Source organism: Varanus komodoensis, unplaced genomic scaffold (genome assembly GCF_004798865.1).
Source record: "Varanus komodoensis strain SLA01 unplaced genomic scaffold, ASM479886v1 scaffold212, whole genome shotgun sequence".
Taxonomy (NCBI): domain Eukaryota; kingdom Metazoa; phylum Chordata; class Lepidosauria; order Squamata; family Varanidae; genus Varanus; species Varanus komodoensis.
Genome location: NW_025335594.1, coordinates 90,890 through 109,024, shown reverse-complemented (window position 1 = coordinate 109,024; position 18,135 = coordinate 90,890). Strand labels below are relative to the sequence as shown.

The following is an 18,135-nucleotide window of genomic DNA, read 5'->3' as shown; positions in this document are numbered from 1 at the left end:
CTCTGCTGCCGGGGAGGGAGCTGTCCGGGGGCTCGGGGCTCCGGCGAGGCTCACCTGTTCATGCCGCGCAGCATGTAGGACTGCATGTCGACAGAGCTGTGGGGACAGGGCACAGTCAGGCGGGGCCGCCAGGCCCCGGCCTCCCCCGGGCGGCCCCCGGGGCCGGGAGAGCTGCCCACCCCTCCAGGCGGCCCAGAGACGTTGTCGCGCCTCTGGGCAGCCATGTGTCCGGCCCCCGGCCCCTCGGCAGGCCCCCCAGCGCGAGGCGAGGGCTCCCCGGCCCGCCTGCCCCCCACGGCCCCGGCCCCCGGCCCGACCTGTTGAGGTCGCGCATCAGGTAGGTCTGCGTGTCGGCCGACGGCCCGCGCAGGATGGCCGGCTTCGGCTGGAGCCGCTCGCCCTGGTGGCTGGGCTGCCGCTGGAGGTGCGGGTTCCTGAGTGCGAGGCTGATGTCGTTGAGGAGCCGGGGCAGCGGGCCCAGCTTGATCAGCGCTTCCTGCGGCGGGAGGAGCGGGGTCATCCGCTGGCCCTCCGGGGCTGCCCCAGGCCGAAGGCGCCGGGCTCGGGCTGGCGAGCGAGGGCTGTGCCGCCGGGAGAACGGGGCAGCGGGAAGGGGCACGGCCCCCGGCCGCTCGCCCGGCCGCTCGGCGGGGCCAGGGCCGCCCCGCCCCTCCCGCCGCCGGGCCGCACCTTGCTGAGCTGCGGCAGGACCTCCCAGAGCAGGGCGTGCAGGGCGGAGAGCTCGCGGCCCAGGTCGATGTAGCCCTCGAAGCTGCTGCTGTTGGTGAGCGTGTCCAGGTTGGAGATCTCGTACAGGAACTGCTGCATGCTGGCCCACTCCAGCTCCAGGAACTCGTTCATGAAGGCCATGTGCTCCTCCTTGCTGCCGAACCTGCAGGGCCGCCGGCAGGGCAGGGGGGCTCAGAGCCGGCGCCCGGGCCTGTGCCCCGAGGGGAGGGTCCCCGTGCTGCCGGGCCGGGCCGGGCGGACCCCCTGCCAGCACGCCCCCCACCCCACCAGCCCCTCGGGGGCACCCGGGGGACTAGCCCGCTCCCGCCCGGGAAGTGCCGCTGCCGCCCTGCCGCGCCAGAGGGCAGCCAGTCCAAGCCACAGCCGGCCCGCCTGCCTCCCCCGGGGCACTCCGCCCCCCCGGCCAGCTCAGCCTGCCTCCACGCCCCCGGAGCCTCCGTGTCCGGTGGCACCACCAGCACCTCAAGCCGGAGCTGCGCTCGAAGCGGCCGCTCGATGCACACGCTGCCGGGAAAGCCCCGCCAGACGTCCTTGCGCGGGGCCTGCGGCTCACGGGGCGGCTTCCCCCGAGCCCCCGGGCTGCCTCGTGAACGCGGCGGGGCCTCGGGGCCCCCCGGACCCACCGCCAGCCCCTCGGAGAGGGGGCCTCCGCGCCACGCTCACGCCTGCCCCCCTCGCGGGGGGCCAGCGATCGTCGGGGCCCGCCCCGTCCTTGGGCACTCCTGGCCAGCCCAGCGCACACTCGTTCACACACTCGGGGCGCAGCCCGACCTGCGTGTTGCCGTCCCGGGGGCGCCATGGCGCGCAGAAGCGGCCAGGTGGGGGTCTCCGTGGGGCTGCCCACAGCCGGGCCCCACAGGCAGGCCAGCCTCCAGGGACGGCCCCACCAGTTGGCCCCCACGCTGGCCGGGCAGGGGCACTGAGGTGCTTCCAGAGGCCACTGGCACTCATGGGGGCCTCGCCCGGCAGCCCCCCAAGCAGGTCTGGGCAGCGCGGAGGCCTGAGTGGGGGCAGCGCCCTCCGGGGCAGGCTCAGCGGCGACCAGTGCGGACAGAAGGTCGAGCATCGGGCGGGGGGCGGCGTGTCCTGACCAGCTTGGGGGGCGCCTGGCCCTCCTCTGGCTTGAGGGGGGCAGGGGGATGCCGCGGAGCCACGAGGGACGGGAAGCGGCACGGGGGGCCCCGCCGGGACTCACTTGGAGAAGTTGGCCAGGTTCTGGATGACCTTGGCGATGAGGGTGAGCGTGCGGGACGTCTGCTCGTCCGGGTACTCCTGCATGAGGCCGAAGAGGCTGGGGGACATGACGGCCGGGCACAGGAAGCGCAGGAAGAGGGAGGCGCTGATGAGGCGGTCGGCGAGGTCCTCCCGGCCCCGCTCCGCGCAGCGCAGCCGCCACGACGCGAAGACCTCCTTCAGCTCCCGGGGGAACACGCTGCGGGGCGGCACGGGGTGAGTGGCGCCCGGTCCCCCTCACCCCCCCCACCCCAAGGGCCCGGAGGGGGCTTCCCGGGGAGCCACCCCCTCCGGCAGCATGCCCGCCCGCCCACCCGCCCGGCACTGACCAGTGGGAGTTGACCACTTTGCAGAGGGCCAGCTCGCAGCACATGCGCAGGTTGGCCTGGTGGTCGGCCAGCGCGGACGCCGAGCACTTCATGGGGTCGACCTCGCAGTTCTCCTCAGACTCGTACAAGGCCCGGATGAATTCGCCTGGGGGCACAGCAAGCGGTGGAGGGGGCCGCGGCACCCCCCGCCGGCCCCTTCAGCTATGGGGACGCCGGGAGGGCACGCCTGGGCCGAGGGTCCCCTCTCCTGCCGCCCCCACCCAGAGAGGACGGGCAGGAGCACGGGGGGCCCCGGCCGGAGGTCCCACAGCACAGCCCCCCGGGGGCTTCGGGCCCCCCAACCGGCAGCCAGCACGTGCCCGCCCCCCCCGCCACCTGGGCCATGGGGCGCAGCCCACTGCCCGCCCTCACCGATCGCATCCTTGAGGTATTTCTGTCCAATCAGCTTGAGATACTCCTCTATGGCTTTGGTGGCCAGCGTGTTCTCCCGGAACATCAGGTGCTCCCGGTCCATGAAGCGGTCCACCTCCGTCATGGCCATGTCGGACAGGAAGTCCTGCCGGCAGACGGGGCCGGTGAGGCCTGTGCCCGCCCGCCCGAGAGCCGCCCCTCGCCCGCCCGCCCGCCCGCCCGCCCGCGAGCCCCGGAGGCTACCTTGGCCTTCCCCGTGCTCTGCAGGATGTGCACCAGGGCGCAGGCCACCTCCTCCTTGCTCTTGACGCTCAGCACGGGCTCCAGCACGGCGCAGAGCATGCGGTAGTTGTTGGTGACGTATTCGGCGAACTCCTTGTACAGCTCCATGGGCAGGATGCTCATGGCCTGGAAGCGGCTCTTGACGCGGACGGCCGGGCAGCCGGCCTTGCTCTTGCTGGCGCTGGGCTGGCTGAGCGGGTACCACTGCTCGGCGAAGTGGCGGCCCGTCACGCTGGCGATGGGGATGCTGACCATGCCCACGTAGTTGCTCTTGTCCTTCTTGCGCTTCTTGTCCGTGTCCTTGTAGAGGTGCAGCCGGATGGTGCGCACGGCCGGCAGGTTGTTGAACTCGAAATGCTCCCCCCAGAAGACGTGGTCGGTGCGCATCTTGCTGGTGGTGCGCGCGTACAGCATGTCGTCCAGGCACAGCTCGCAGTAGTAGCGCTTCTTGGGCGGCAGGTCCCGGGCCTCGATGATCCACAGCTTCAGCACGTTGTCCACGCGCCGGCTGTTGTCCTGGGCAGAGGCGCAGAGGCAGCGGGTCGGGGGGGGGGGCGGCCGGGGGGGGGCCTCCGGGGGCGGGCGTGGCCCACCCCCCCCCCCGACCCAAGCACAGCGCTCCGGGCCCCGCGGCGCCCCCCCACCCCCGGCCGGCGGCTGCGACGCCTCCAGACCCGCCGCTCCCTGGCCCACCAGTCCGAGCCATGGGGCTGGCCAAGGCACGCCCTGCGCCCAGGGCCCCTTCCCAGGCCCCGGGGCCCGTTCCCCAGAGTGCTGAGCGCCTGCCGGGGCCCAGGGGAGGGGAGAGGAGGCCCTCGGGGGATCACAGCTGTGGGGGGAGGAGTTGAGCCTCCCCCAGGCATGGCAAGCCGGGCCAACCCCCCTCCACCCCACCCATCACTGAGCAGTTTCTCCCACTGCTCCCAAAGGAAGCTTTTATTCTAAAGAACTGGGACGGAAGCTGCGATAATGGGAGGAAGCAGCGTTAATGGGCGGCTTGCTTTCCCTGGAATTTAGAGAAATCACAGGAGGCATTTTCCCTTGTCATGCACGGAGCCCCAGAGCCCCAGAGCCACCAGGCAAGTCCCCCGCCGGCTCCAGCTGACTGAGGGAGGCCGAGCCTGGCTTGGGGAGGGGGCCCAGGCTTCCTCCCCAAGGCAAGAGCCACCCGCGGGCCTCACCAACCAGCCACGGGGAGGGGGGGACGACTGCTGGAGACGGGGGCCACGAGGACCACCGGCCTGTGGGAGAGACGGCCAGCCCGCCCAGGGCTCCGGCGGGGCGCAGGGAGCCTGCGGGAGCCCGGGAAGCAGGAGGCGGGTGTCCAAAGGGCCGCCCCGCCACACAGGGCTCCCCACGCAGGGGATGCTCAGGCTGGACCGCCCAGCAGCAGGGAGCGCCCTCTCGCCATCTGGGCAGAGCCCTCCTTGGGGCTGGCGGCCCCAAGGAAGCGTCCTGCGCAGAGAGCCGGGGGATGCTGCCGCTGCCGCTGCCGCCGCCGCCGATGATGATGATGATGATGATGATGATGATGATGCACAAAGCCCTGGCGGCCGGAGGGGCGCTTCCGAGCAGGGAAGGCCATCGGCCTCCTCCTCTGTGTCACCGAGTGGATTTGCACCCCGTCTTTCTGCCCGAGGGAGCCAACAGGGGGAACAAAGCGAGATCAGAACGGCGCCCCATAACATAAAGCGGCACTTAGGAGGAAGCCCAGCGAACAGAAGGAAACGCGCCCATGGCGAGGCGCACGGCCACGAACGGAGCGGCGCACGCAACGGAAGCGGCACAGTCAAGGCTGTGGTGTTCCCAGCGGCAACGTTATGTACTGGTTCCCCTGTACGGCTACTAGTCGGACCCCACCTGGAGTCCCGTGTCCCGTTCTGGGCACTCAGATTTAAGGAAGAGGCAGGAAAGTTCGAAAGGGTCCGGAGGAGGGGAAGAAAAAGGACGCAGGGTTTGGAAACGCTGCCCTGTGGGGAGAGACCCTCAGAGGGAACGGGGCCTGTCCAGCCTTGGGAAGAGAAGACGGAGGGGGGACAGGGGATCCTCTCAGGCTGTCGCAGAGCGGGAGGCCAAGGTCTCCTCTTGCTGATCCCAGGGCGCAGGACTCGGAAGGGTCAGTTCAGGTTGTGGCAGCCCAGGTTCAGGCTGGACACGGGGAAAAGCTTCCTCGGGGTCACAGCAACACGGCAGTGGGGCCAGCTGCCAGGAGAGGTGGGGGCTCCCCCGCACTGGAGGCATTCAAAAGAAACGGGGCAGCCCTCTGAGTGGGATGGTGCGACTGGGCGTCCTGCAGCAGCAGCGGGGTGGGCTCGATGGCCTTCATGGCCCCTTCCGACTCTGCCCTCCTGTGATTAAATTTTGCCTGGCAGCTTGTTTCCCCAGCGTTTTTAAAGTGGTCTATTTTAGACTGTCTTCGAACGGCTCATTGCAAGCTGTCCAGAGAGATTTGGGTGACTGGGCCCTACAGAAATTAATTGATTGATTAATTTTTGGTTTATATCCTGCCTTTTTCCTACAGACTCTCAGTTTACATCTCCTCCTCCATCTTATCCCCAAAACAACAGCCCTGTGAGGTAGGCTGGGCTGAGAGTCTGTGACTGGCCCAGAGTCACCCAGTCGGCTCCATGGCTGAGCGGGGACTCGAACCCAGATCGCCTGAGTCCCAGTCCCAGGCTCTTCACCACTGCACCACACTGGCTCTCACTTAATTGGAATAAATGTGCCAGAAACCCACTGCCGACCTCATACATGCTTTTGGCACAATTACTACCCTTGTGGCTTTGGGGGAATTTCGGACCACCCGTCCACCCCACTCCCACGCTCACTCAGGGGACGGGGGCTCCTGTGGGGCCGAGCCCAGCCAGCTCCCGGCTTTCCTTCCACGGTCCCTTCAGCTCCGCAGTGCCGGCAACCTGCAGCCCAGCAGAGGGACACCGGGGCCCAGCTCAGCCCCCCCCCCCAGGCCCCCGTGGGGCCAGCCCCCCAGCCTGAAGGGGCGAGCACACCTCTCCCAAGGCTGCTGGCTGGTGGGGGGGGCAGTTGCAAGGAGGCTGGCTGCTCCTACGGGGTGCCTGCCCCCCACGTGCCTTGCCCCCCCCCCCCCCCGACTCAGCTCTCTCTTCCACTCCACCTCCCTGGGCTGCTTAGCACTCCGACCTGCTCTGACCGGCCCTCCTCTTGCTCCTGGCACACTCCGGGCTTCCCCGTTTTCTGCCGGCTCGTCACAACGTGCCCCTCCGAGAGCGCCCCTGCTGCCCTCGCGGCCCCGAGAGGTTCGACCTCCCCGCCGGGACGGGGCAGCTTGCGCCTCCGCCTCCCGAGCCCTCCGGGGCTGCACCCTGCTTCTCCCTGAGATCAGCCACTCCGCTCCCCCATCCCGGCTTCTGGAGAATCCGTGGGCATGGAGCCCCCCTGGCATGTTTCCCCCCTCGGTCCTCAGGGCTCGGCCCAGACAGAGGGGAGGCTGCAGCCCAGGGAGGGGAGGAGGAGGAGACCAGAAGGGCAGCCACAGAGGAGCCAGGAAGGGTCACCCCAAGCCATGATCGGGCGCACGCTCGCGTCTCCAGCCACGGGGTGCAAGGGGGACCTTTCTCTCCCTCTCCTATGCTGCTTGAACCCGAACTCATCCCACGCAGCTGGCTGGCAGGAGGTTTGGGACGGATAAAACTATGGGCTTCGTACACAGCGCACGGGTAAACTATGGGATCACCGGCCATGGGAAGCTGGTGGCCACCAGGAGGTGGAGCTGGCCCCATCGGTGGGGGTGTTCAAGGAAAGGCTGGACATGCGCATGGTGGGCATGTCGTGAGCGGAGCCGGGTGCATCCTGGGGTCAGACTAGATGGCCCAGAGGCCCCTTCTGCCTCGCTCTGTTTCTGTGAGCAGAGCCGGCTGGAGCCGGGGTCAGACTAGATGGCCCAGAGGCCCCTTCTGCCTCACTCTGTTTCTATGAGCAGAGCTGGCTGGAGCCGGGGTCAGACTAGATGGCCCAGAGGCCCCTTCTGCCTCGCTCTGTTTCTATGTTTCTACATTTCCCAACTGTTAGAGCAGTACGGCAGTGGAGCCAATTACCTGGGGAGGTGGTGGGCTCCCCCTCCCTGGAGGCCTCCAGAAAGCGTCTGGACAGGCACCTGGAGGGGATAGTGTGACCCGGTGTCCTGCAAGAGCAGGGGCTGGACTGGATGGCCTTCGGGCCCCCTCCAGCTCTCCTGCTCTATGATGCCGTGGTTTGGGGAAAGGACGAGGGCCTTCCCCCCCTTCCTCCCTCCCCCCACAGGGGCTGAAGTCTCCCAACCAGGCAGGGGAAGCCCAGCCCTGCCCGCGTTCCCCAGGGGGGTCCCTCTGCAGAGCTGCTCTGCTCCCTTTGAAGCTGCCATGTGCCAGAGCCCAGCTGCATTTATTTATTTTATTTAGCGTTTTTCTATGCCGTCCCAGTCACATGAGCCTCAGGCCAGCTTCCAACATTGAAAAATATACAATCGATAAATAAATAAATCGCACATATATATAAACTACATAATATAAAATCTGGATTCATCCTGGCAATAAAAGTATAAAACCAATAAATAACATGATTATTAAAATATTGTTTGAATAAAAAGGTCTTCGCCTGGCGCCAAAAAACAAACGACGGCGGCGCCAGGCGGACCGCTCTGGGAAGCACATTTCAGTTCGGGGGGCACGGAGGACCGGCCCTCCTGGCTCATCCCCCTGCCCAACACCTCCAATGCCTCCACCCAATGCCTCCTCTGCCCCTCACACGGGGGGCCGTCCGGGGCAGCCAGACAAAGACCAGACGGTCCGATCACATAACTCCAGTTCTGGACTGCAGGCACCGCAATCCCAAGCCCGGCTCGGGGGGCCGCGCTTAACTGATCGAGCCCTGCACGGCTGGGGACCCCCACGCCCCACAGGTCGCCGTTCATGGCCGCAACCCGCCGGGCCCCACAGCCGGCCGCCGGGTCCCCCTCCTGCTGCCACCTCCGCGGATGCTGCGTCAGCGGCAGCAAAGGGGGGGGCCCTTCCAGCACTGCCCCCCGGCATGCGACGGGCTCCCTGCGGAGGCCCCTCTGCTCCCAGGCTTCCGGTTTTGGGGGCACCGGGGAAGCCCATCCTGCCACTGCTAGTGAAAGGCGCCAGTTTTCTCTTCTATACATGTTTATATATGTATAAATTTTATACCAGTATTATTGGTATAAAATTTTATATCTTTATGTAATTATATATTAAATATATACACACACACAATATATATAAAACTATATGTAAAATTGTATATCTATATTTTATAATACCTCTATTATAGGTATAAAATACTTGTATATATTTTACATACATATAGGTATAAAATACATATGTGTATTTTACATACATATATGTATAAATATATTTTATGCCCATAATATAGGTATAAAATGTATACATAATTTATATTTTAATTATATGTATAATTGTACATTGTATAAATTAATGCTTGCATTTATTATATGTTTAATTATATGTATTAATTATATGTATACAATATAGGTATTAATTTTATACGCGTTCATATATGCATACGTATCTGAACAGAGTAGGCTGGAGCCAGGGTCAGACTAGATGGCCCAGGAGGCCCCTTCTGCCTCGCTCTGCTGCTATGTTTCTATGAGCAGAGCTGGTTGGAGCCGGGGTCAGACTAGATGGCCCAGGAGGCCCCTTCTGCCTCGCTCTGCTTCTATGTTTCTATGAGCAGAGTAGGCTGGAGCCGGGGGCAGACTAGATGGCCCCGGAGGCCCCTTCTGCCTCGCTCTGTTTCTATGAGCAGAGCCAGCTGGAGCTGGGGGCAGACTAGATGCCCCGGAGGCCCCTTCTGCCTCGCCCTGTTTCTGTGTTTCAGCCTCGTCCCCGCGACCTGCACTCGGCTCCCAGGCCCACGCCTGCAGAACGAGGCAGCTGGCACGGGATACCTGCAGCCTTTGTGCCGGGCAGGGAATCGCCCAAGGGCTCTGCGAGCGCAGCCGGCATCTGTGCGCGTAATGAGCGCATTTCCTACTTGAACACCCAAGGTGCGTGCTCGGTGCCGGAGGACGCAGCCTCGCCTTCCAAGCGGCGGGTCCTGCTCAGGGATCGCCGCCCCCTCCCCAGAACGGGCCCTCCTCCCCAAGGAGGCAGAGGAGTCGTGGCCCAGGGATCGGAACCCTCCTAACGGGGTTTAACTGGCATTATTAATATATTTTAATATTGAATTGTAGTGTTGTATTTTATTAACTTGCAGCCAGAGTGGATTGTCAAGTTATCTATGTTGTGAGCCGTCCAGAGATGCAAGTAATTGGATGGCATACCAAATTTTATAAATAAATAAATATTAGGTGGCTTACCTGGGAAACTGGGAAAAGGCCTTACTTGTTCATTTGTTAATTAAAGGCTTTTCTAACCCATCCGTCACTAGCATTTCCAGACGGCTTACAAGAAAAAACAAGGAGAATACAAGAAAACACCACAGCAGCCGACAACCAGAAGACTGAAACCCCAGTTCAAAGTCAATGAAACATTAAAATGACAGGAACATAAAAAGGGGTTTGCCTGACGCCGAAAAGATAATATAATGACAGGAAAATAAAAAGGGTTTTGTCTGACGCCGGAAAGAATATCATATAATATAATGACAGGAAAATAAAAAGGGGTTTGCCTGACGCCGAAAAGAATATAGTATAATATAATGACAGGAAAATAAAAAGGGTTTTTTCTGATGCTGAAAAGAATATATGATATGATATGAATATAATACAGGAAAATGAAAAGGGTTTTGCCTGACGCCGAAAAGAGTATGGTATGGTATGATATAATATTAATATAATACAGGAAAATGAAAAGAGTTTTGCCTGACGCCGAAAAGATTATGGTATGGTATGGTATGGTGTATTGTATTGTATTGTATTACAATATAATATACTAATTAGGAATTTAAGTTAGCTTCGAGCTACTGGCCATGAGGCGGGATGGAACCGCACTGAGCCCCCGAGCCCGCAGCTCAGCCCGGCTCCTCGTGAGCGGATGCCGTGCCGCTGCCACGGGGCCAAGCTGCCTCCTCTCGGGGCGCCCCGGGGCTCCCGCTAGCCTGCCCCCTCACACGGCTCCGGCCGGCGTTGCCCGGCTGCTGCCGCCGCCGCTGCTGAAACCTTCGGGGGCTCAGGACCTCCTCTGGAGCAGCCCCAGGGCAGCCTTCCCGGGGGGCGCTTCGGGGCTCTCCCAGTGGGGCTGCCGCCCGTCGCTGAACGGCCAGGGCTACCCCTGCCGCCCTCCGTCTTGCCAGCCGCAAGGAGGACTGTGTCACCCGTGCCGCTGGGGGGTGGCGGGCCACCCCTTCTGGCCCCTTCCTTCCCGGACAGCCGCCGGGCCCCAGCACCGCGGACGGGCTGCCTGCGTGGCTGGAAGCAGGCGGAGGGCCTTTTCTGTGGTGGCACCCCAGGCGGGGAAGGCCTCGCCATCAGGGAGTCGCCAAGCGCCTCCTTCGCCGAGTCCAAACACGACAAAAATGTTTCTCTTCCAGCGCATGTAAGGCCCCACTTTGATTATTTTGATATCAGTTTGCACCAGTTTCAATATACTAACTTAAGTTTTATTATTGTTGATTAGTTACATGTCCGCATGTTGTGAGTGAAGCCCCACAGGCCCCTTCTGCCTCGCTCCGTTTCTCTGAGCAGAGCCGGCTGGAGCCGGGGTCAGACTAGATGGCCTGAGACCCCTTCTGCCTCGCTGTTTCTCTGAGCAGAGCCGGCTGGAGCCGGGGTCAGACTAGACGGCCCAGGAGGCCCCTTCTGCCTCGCCCTGTTTCTCTGTTTCTATGAGGAGAGCTGGCTGCAGCCGGGGTCAGACTAGATGGCCCAGGAGGCCCCTTCTGCCTCGCCCTGTTTCTCTGTTTCTATGAGGAGAGCTGGCTGGAGCCAGGGTCTGACTAGATGGCCCAGGAGGCCCCTTCTGCCTCGCCCTGTTTCTCTGTTTCCATGAGGAGAGCTGGCTGGAGCCGGGGTCAGACCAGATGCCCCGGAGACCCCTTCTGCCTCGCCCTGTTTCTCTCTTTCTATATATTATTTTATCTAGTACATTTTAATTGTATTATTTTATTTATGCTACCTATAGTAATGTTTGTAATGTTTGTTTAATGTTCGTAAACCACCCAGAGAGAGTCGTCTGGGCTACAAGGGTGGTATATAAATGCAAATAATAAATAATAAATACATAAATATTGGTGCTGCCATTGCAATGGCCGCCCAGAGACCGTGATGCTGACAGGCAGCTTTTAAACAAATTGAATTAATAAACAAAATGCCATGTACACATTGCCTAAATCATCTGCTCAGGGCTGGCCCCCATCTGCCGTAATTCCCCAACATTTCGAGCTGGAGTGAACACGGAAAGCCTTTCACAAAGTAAACCAGAAGGTTTCCTGTTTTCTGAACATTTACATTTTTGGCATGGCTATGCCCAAAGTCCTCTGAGCCCTCGAACTGAAGAAATGAATGGAATGAGAAACGAAGAAATATAATTATGGGGACTCACACCATTGAGAAGGATAAGACTTCGCATAAACATACATTTCAAGAACATACGTTTATTCCAACAAAGAAAGATTATGATGCTTGCAATGGAATACAGGCGAGTAATTAGTATCTTGGGGAATTTAGCACTACTCTAAAAAAAAGTCCAGAATTTAGAAAGCTGGTTTTTATCACAGAATCCCCCCAGCAGAAATCGGTGGCAGCTTAGAAACCGGTACGTTAAGGAGGGTGGAATTACTCACAGATCTTCCGGGGCCCGAAAATTTAGCCGCAGGGATGGCTTCCCACAGCCTTGCTGGACCCGGCCTCTCCACTCGCGGGTGCCCGGGTCCCTCTCCGGGTTTCTGCACACGCCCAGAGAACGCCGGCACGAAACGCAGCACTCGGGGGCAAGGCGTTCCCAGCAGCCGCATCGCTCAAGCAGCCGCCCTGGGACCCGACCTGGCCTGCCAATGGCTCCGCTCAATCCCGGGCCATCAATCCAACACACCTGGACGAGGGGCGGGGCCATCCCGGAGCCTCGGCCTTGGAAGGGCTCTGCTCCACACATGGTCCAGGCACGGGAGCCCGTGGCCCGGGGAGGTCGTGGGCTCGCGGCCCCCGATGGGGATGGCTCAGGGGGAGGCCAGCACTGAGCGGGGCCCTGGTGGCCCCCACCCCCTTCCGACTCGACGCTGCTGCCATGGCGCCTGGGCAACCGGTGGCCAGCCAGGGTCTCTCAGTGCTGAAAAACGGCCCACGATTTGGGAGATTCTGCACCAAACCGGGAGGCTGCAACCGAAGCGAGGGCCGCTCTCGTCCCCACTGGCTGGGTGACGCTGGGGGGGTCCCTCTCCGCCCTCCGGACCCCTCCAATAAGGCCCTTCATGCCCTTCCTCCCTCTCCGCTCGCTCGGGAAGGAGCAGGAAAGGACCGGCCACCCCCGCAGGCCGCCCCTCTGAGCACCCTCCGCATTCCTGGCCCCGACGGCAGGATGCGGCCCACCCAGCCCAGCGCCAGGAAGGGCCTCACGGCGCCAGGGGGCCTGACGGATGCAAGAGCCCCCTGCACGGACGCCGGGCCGGCCCGGGCCACCACGGCGGTGCTCACACTGCTGCCAAGGCAGCGCTCTCAGGAGGCAGCCCCCCGGTAAACAGGGGGGATGCCGGGGAGGCGGCTGCCTACACGATCCACAAAACCCCTGAGAGTGGCAGCGGCAAGAAGGCTGAGCCTCCGAAAAGGAATCCCCGCTCGCCGCCTGGCGCTCAGGCACTATTCCTGAGATCGTGGGCAAACGGGCATCCGGGGCAGCCCCTCTGGCCTGGGGCCCAGTCGGGCCTTCCGGGCTCCCCTGAGGGCCGCCATCCCTGTCGAGGGTCCCGGGGCCGGAGGGGACCTCCGCGGGGCTCCAAGAGCATCCCAGGCAGCCCCAGCCACTGGATGGCACAGATGGGAGGGGAGGGGAGGGGAGGGAGACCCCCGCACGAGCCTTCCCCCTTTTCTGCCTCGCCGCTCAGCTCGACGGCTTCCTAGCCCTCCCCGGCGTGGCTGTGCTTCAGCTGGCCTTTGCCACGGGCTCTGGGATACATTTATGATTTCAAATTTGCGTGCAAACAAAACCAACTTACAGGAACGTTTTAAAGTGGTGACGGCCGGCAGCTTTGGGAGTTGCGCAGGAAGCCAGACCTGCAACCCCGCTATTTCTTAAGAAACAAATTCTCAGCCCGAGACATCCGAGGTGGCCAGCAGGGCCCAACGCCCGGCAGGTGCTCCGCTGAAGGACACCGGAGCGTGCCACGTCCGGGGGCCAGGGGGCTGGCGAGGGCAGGCCCCTGCTGGCCAGTCGAGCTTCTGCGAGGGCCCAGAGCAGAGGCCGGCCGGCTGGGCCACCAGGCAACCCGGGCGTGCGGCAAGCCGACGGCTGAGCGCACTCCGGGACGCCCTGCCCGGCTCCAGTCTCACTCCTGGCCAGAGAGCCTCCGTTGCAGAACGGGGCTCAGCGGAGGAAGCCAAGGACGCTCCCTGCACGGCCAGCTGGCTGTCCCGGGCCCCGGACAGCCGCCCGGCTTCCTCCTCAAGCAGCACCCCAGGGGCCGGGGGAGGGCCAGCCCGGCCCAGCCCGGCCCCCGTGGCCCCGGGACCCCGGCAGGCGGAGGGCGTACCTTGTTGGGCTTGACGGCGCGCTGCAGGTTCTCGATCCACTTGTCGCGCTCGGCGGCAGAGCGGCAGGCGAAGCACTTGGTCCCGGAGGCGGTGGTGACCTGCGGGGGCACCGAGCTCAGCACGGGGCGCCCGGGGGCGGCCCGCCCCGCGCCCCCCGCCGCCGGCCCCCCCAGGCACCTCGAAGCAGAACTCCTGGCCCAGGATGCTGCTGTGCACGGGCTTGATGAGCGAGTCCTCGTCCAGGTTGAGCTCCAGGGCCTCGGCGGCGCTGCTGGGGCTGAGCAGGGACTCGTGCGAGTGCGACTCCTTGAAGCTCTGCATGAGGCGGGCCCTGCGGGGGGAGCGGCAGCTGAGGCCGGGCGGGCGGGCGGGCGGCCCGGGGCAGGCGAGGGGCGGCGGGGGCCGCGGGGGAAAACCGGCCGGGCTGAGCCGGCGTGCGGGGCGGGGCAGGTCCGGTGCTGGCCGTGCCGCGACGTGGGGGCGGCGGGGCGGGGCGGGGGTGCCGGGGCCGGGGGGCTGCGCTGGTGCGGGGAGGGCTGTGCAGGGCGCCAGTGCCTTCGGCGAGGCCCAGAGTGCGGGCGGGGTACCTGGCGTCTGCCTCCAGGGGGGCCGTTGCGTTTGCGGCCGCCAGGGGGGTCCCGGCCCGGAGGAGGGCCTCGAGGCGAAGGAGAGAAGAGAGAGAGAGACGGAGAGAGCATCAGGCGGGCCGGCCGGGCCGAGGGGCGCGGGGGACCCCCATCTGGAGCGCCAGCCGCCGGGCGGACACGGATGCCGCGGGGAGCGCCCCGCCGGCCGGGCCCTGGGGCTGGCCCACTCGCCCCACGGCCCGGGCCTTCGGGGCTCGCGGGGCACTGCCGTGCCGCCGGCTGGGGAGCCGTGGAGGAAGCCGCTCCGCTGCCCCCTCCCTTCCCGGTGGCATTTCTGCTCGGAGCTGCCGCCCCCAGCAGGCTATTTATGGCGAGCAGCGTAAGAAGGGAGCCCGTGCGTGCGTGTTGGGGCTGCCGTCAGCCGGGGGGGGGGGGCGTGGAAGGAGCAGGCAGCGGCTAAAAATACTCCCGGTGCCGGGATGCGCCTGGGGACGGAGGCAGCCCAGCGCCCGCCCGGAGCGCCGGCCGGCCGCCCGAAGGCGTGCGGAAGCTGGACGCACCCCGGGGGCCCGGGGAGGCCAGGCGCGATGCCGGGGGCCCGCCGGGGTCCGCCCGGCCCCGGCAGCCCCCGCCACTCACCTGTCGTGGTCGGCGCTGCGGAAGCGGGGCAGCATCTGCCGGAAGCTGCTGGTGCGGTCCAGCTTGGGCTGGCTCTTGGTGCGCTTGATGGAGCTCTTCAGGCGGCGGCTGAGGAATCCGTGCTGCTGCAGGGGGCACACGGTGAGGGAGGGGCGGGCGGGCGGGCAGCCTGCGTGCGTGCGTGCGCACACCGCCTCAGGGGCCGGGGGTGCCGCCGGGCGGCCCCGGAGGCTGGCCCGGTCCGGGGGGAGGCCGCCCTCCAGGCTCTGTTCTGCCCCCAGCACCACCGGGGCGGCCCCCTCGCCTCTCTCGGAAGCGGCAGGGCCCACCAGGGGCCGCCCTCCTCTCCCCCTGTCCAGCTGGCCCCCCCTTGGGAGAGCCCCTGGAAAGCCACCGTGGCCCAGCAGGGCCCGTGTCTGCCCCCCAAGGGCTCCAGTAGCCCTGCCCCGGAGCCCCACTTCCCACGTGGGGGGCTTGCAGACTGATGGGCCCCTGGCCAACCCCAACCCATGCTGGGGCCAAAGGGCTGCCTGTTTTGGGCCCATTCCAGCCCTCTGCCCCGGCACGGCATGGATGCTGCAGCATCCTCCCGGCAGGGACCGCGTGGGGCAGCCCCACAGTGGCACACAGCCATGGGGCAAAACAGCCCGGAAGGGCCAGCAGAGTGATCCGGGGCTGTCCTGGCCACTGCCGTCCCGGCCGCTGCCGCCCCCCACGGCCACCCAGCCCGGGGTCCGCTCAGGGGCGCAGCAGGGGCTGCCAGCTCACACCCCTGCCGCGCTGCTGGCCTCGCTCCGGCACTGGGAGGGTGCGGGGGGCTGCGGGGCGGGCCAGGGGGCTCCTCCTCATTCCCTCCTCGCAAGACCCCGCACGGGGTCCACCTCTCATCCCAGGATCCCTCCCAGTCTGGGGGTGGCAACTCCCTGCACCCCCAGCCAGGAAGCCGTCCAGCCCGGCGCTGGCCACACATCTGGGGCCCTCGGCCGGGGAATCTGGTCGGGTCTGGCCCAGGCCCCACAGCCATGAAGGCGCTGCCGGCCTCTGCCCCCCATCCATTCGGGACTCCTGCAGCGCCCCTTCAGGTGCCTCTGAAAACGGGGCGGAAACGCAGGCTGGCCGGAGGTGGCGCCGGTGGCGGGGGACCCCGCAGCTCCCTCGCTCGGCAGCTGCTCGGGCAGCCCACCTGCCCCTGGCCCGGGACAGACCCTCCGGGGCCCGCCGTGGGGGGTGCCGCCTGGACCTCAGCAGCCTGCCCCAGAGCCCCCCACCCACCCGCAGAGGCATGTGTGGCAGGAAGGGGGTGCCCGGGCCGGCCGGCAGGGGAGAGGCGGCGGGCTCTGCTCACCGAGGGCCGGAAAGGGGGGGCCGGCGGGGCATCCATGTTGATGCTGTACTGCTTCCCTCCAGGAACGCTCTTCCGCCGGGAGCGGCTGGCGTGGTGATCTGCAGGAGGAAGATCCGCAGAGTCTGGTATTCGCCGGGCAGGCCCGGCACCGGCCGGGGGTCCCGGGGTGAGCGGCACGTGGTGGGCCCAGCGAGAGAAAGGGAGAGTGGCAGGCTGCCGGGCACAGTTTGGGGGCCCTCGGGGAGCCTCAGGGCTAGACTGGCTGCTGCCTGGCCCTACAGACCGGCCCGGAAACATCCCACCCACACGGGTGCCCCCCCGATATTTCCCCCACCGAGAATGGAGGAAAACTTGAAACTTTTCGGCACCAGGCCAAAACCGTCTCTCTTCCCAAAGTTTTAAGACCTGCCAGTTTTCACTGGGGCTTTATTGCTGCTTGAATTTTTAGGATGCTGTTTTTTATTTTTCTATTCTGTATTTTTAAACCATCCCGAGACATCAGTAATGGGACGGTCTAGAGAAGCTTTGAATCAATAGAAAAGGTTAGGAAAGCATCTGACAGACGCCCTCCGCCGAGAACGGGACGCCCGTCCCTCCGCAATCGAGGCTGCCCCGCACGGACCTGGTCCTTCCGGGAGGTTCTCCTGGGAGCCGGAGTCCCAGCCCCCAAGGCTGCCCAGCGGCAGAGGGGCCAGTGTGGCTCCAGGGGCCCTGGCCGGAAGAGCGGGGCCCCATACCAGCCCGGCAAACGCAGCAGCACCAGCAGGGTGCTGGGTCGGGGTGGATACGGGACCCACAGGGTGGGGGTGGGGGGTCTCCAGGTGCCTTGAAGGGGGCAGGAGGCACGTGAGCCCCCCCGGGGACGAGGCGGTCAGTGCCGGGGGGGCCCTGCCTGGTGCCAGGACGGGGCCACGAGGTCCCTGCTTGCACTGGGGGCCCGGCCACTCGAGGCTTCCCACCTCTGCAGTCGGAGCACCGATCCCCCCGGGCCAGGCAGGTCAGCCTTTGGGTTTGAAATGGGGGGCTGTTGCTGGTGTCCTCCCCCAGTCCTCTGGGGGGGGGCGGGAAGGGTGCTGCCAGCGGGACGTTTGGGCAGGGAAGCCTCGGCCGGGGATATGCTGCCCCGGGCGGACCCCTCTCTGCCATGCCAGCGCTGCTGGCCCAGGGGTCCCACAGCGGGCACAGTTCGCTGCTGCCCCAGCCCCACAGGGCTGGCCAGTTTGCCAAGAAGAGGGCCATCCCATGATCCACAGCCAGGGGCTCAGCGGTACTGGGAGGGCTGGCCGCCCCCCAGTACACAGGCCACGCCCGGGCCAAACGTCACTGAGGGGCTGGTGGGGGCCCCTTTCCGGGCAGCAGCACAGCCTGAGGAGCATCCCCTGGGGAGGGGGCGAGATCAGAGGGCCCCTGGGGACACCACCGTGCCCCCCAGCTGGGCCTGCCTCCCGCGGGCAATTTGCCAGCAGCCTGGGTGGGGGGCTGCCCTTCCAGAGGAAAGGTGCCCCCTGTGGGGCTGGCAGGAGCGGCACCCCACTTCTGGGGCAAGGCTTCTCAAGGGGAGCCTCTTCCCAGAGGGGCTTTATCAGAGCCCACCTTGGCCCCACAGCATCCCCGCAGCCCGAATGCCCAGGGCTGGTGGGGGGGGGGGCTTTCCTGCCAGCCGCCTGTGCCCCCTCCCCCCTCTCCACTTCTCCTCCCTGGTTCTTCTGCAGAGCCATTTCGGGAGTCCATGGTGGGGGGGGGGGCACCAGTCTGGCCTCGCTTGGAGCACTGCCCGTGCCTGGCCAGGAGACGGCTTTGAGCCCCCCAGGGTGGGGGTCCACGTGGCCGGAAGCCCTCTGCGTGGCTCCAAGCTCTTGGCCTGGCCTGCCTCACAAG

The 18,135-nt window shown here is 65.1% G+C and overlaps 1 protein-coding gene across 1 annotated transcript in view; it reads right to left on the bottom strand.

The window, feature by feature from the left end:
* The window catches only part of SYNGAP1 (synaptic Ras GTPase activating protein 1), a 30,740-nt gene extending 14,432 nt beyond the window's left edge, over window positions 1-16,308 (bottom strand). The window contains exons 1-10 of the mRNA XM_044431029.1: window positions 16,258-16,308; window positions 14,913-15,034; window positions 13,864-14,017; window positions 13,686-13,784; window positions 2,967-3,521; window positions 2,724-2,868; window positions 2,313-2,457; window positions 1,946-2,182; window positions 691-892; window positions 318-496 (exon numbers count right to left, since the gene is read on the bottom strand). Coding sequence (XP_044286964.1) covers window positions 318-496; window positions 691-892; window positions 1,946-2,182; window positions 2,313-2,457; window positions 2,724-2,868; window positions 2,967-3,521; window positions 13,686-13,784; window positions 13,864-14,017; window positions 14,913-15,034; window positions 16,258-16,293 — 1,874 coding nt within the window. The 5' untranslated portion in view covers window positions 16,294-16,308. The remainder of the gene's footprint in view (window positions 1-317; window positions 497-690; window positions 893-1,945; window positions 2,183-2,312; window positions 2,458-2,723; window positions 2,869-2,966; window positions 3,522-13,685; window positions 13,785-13,863; window positions 14,018-14,912; window positions 15,035-16,257) is intronic.
* Window positions 16,309-18,135: the final 1,827 nt, after the last annotated feature.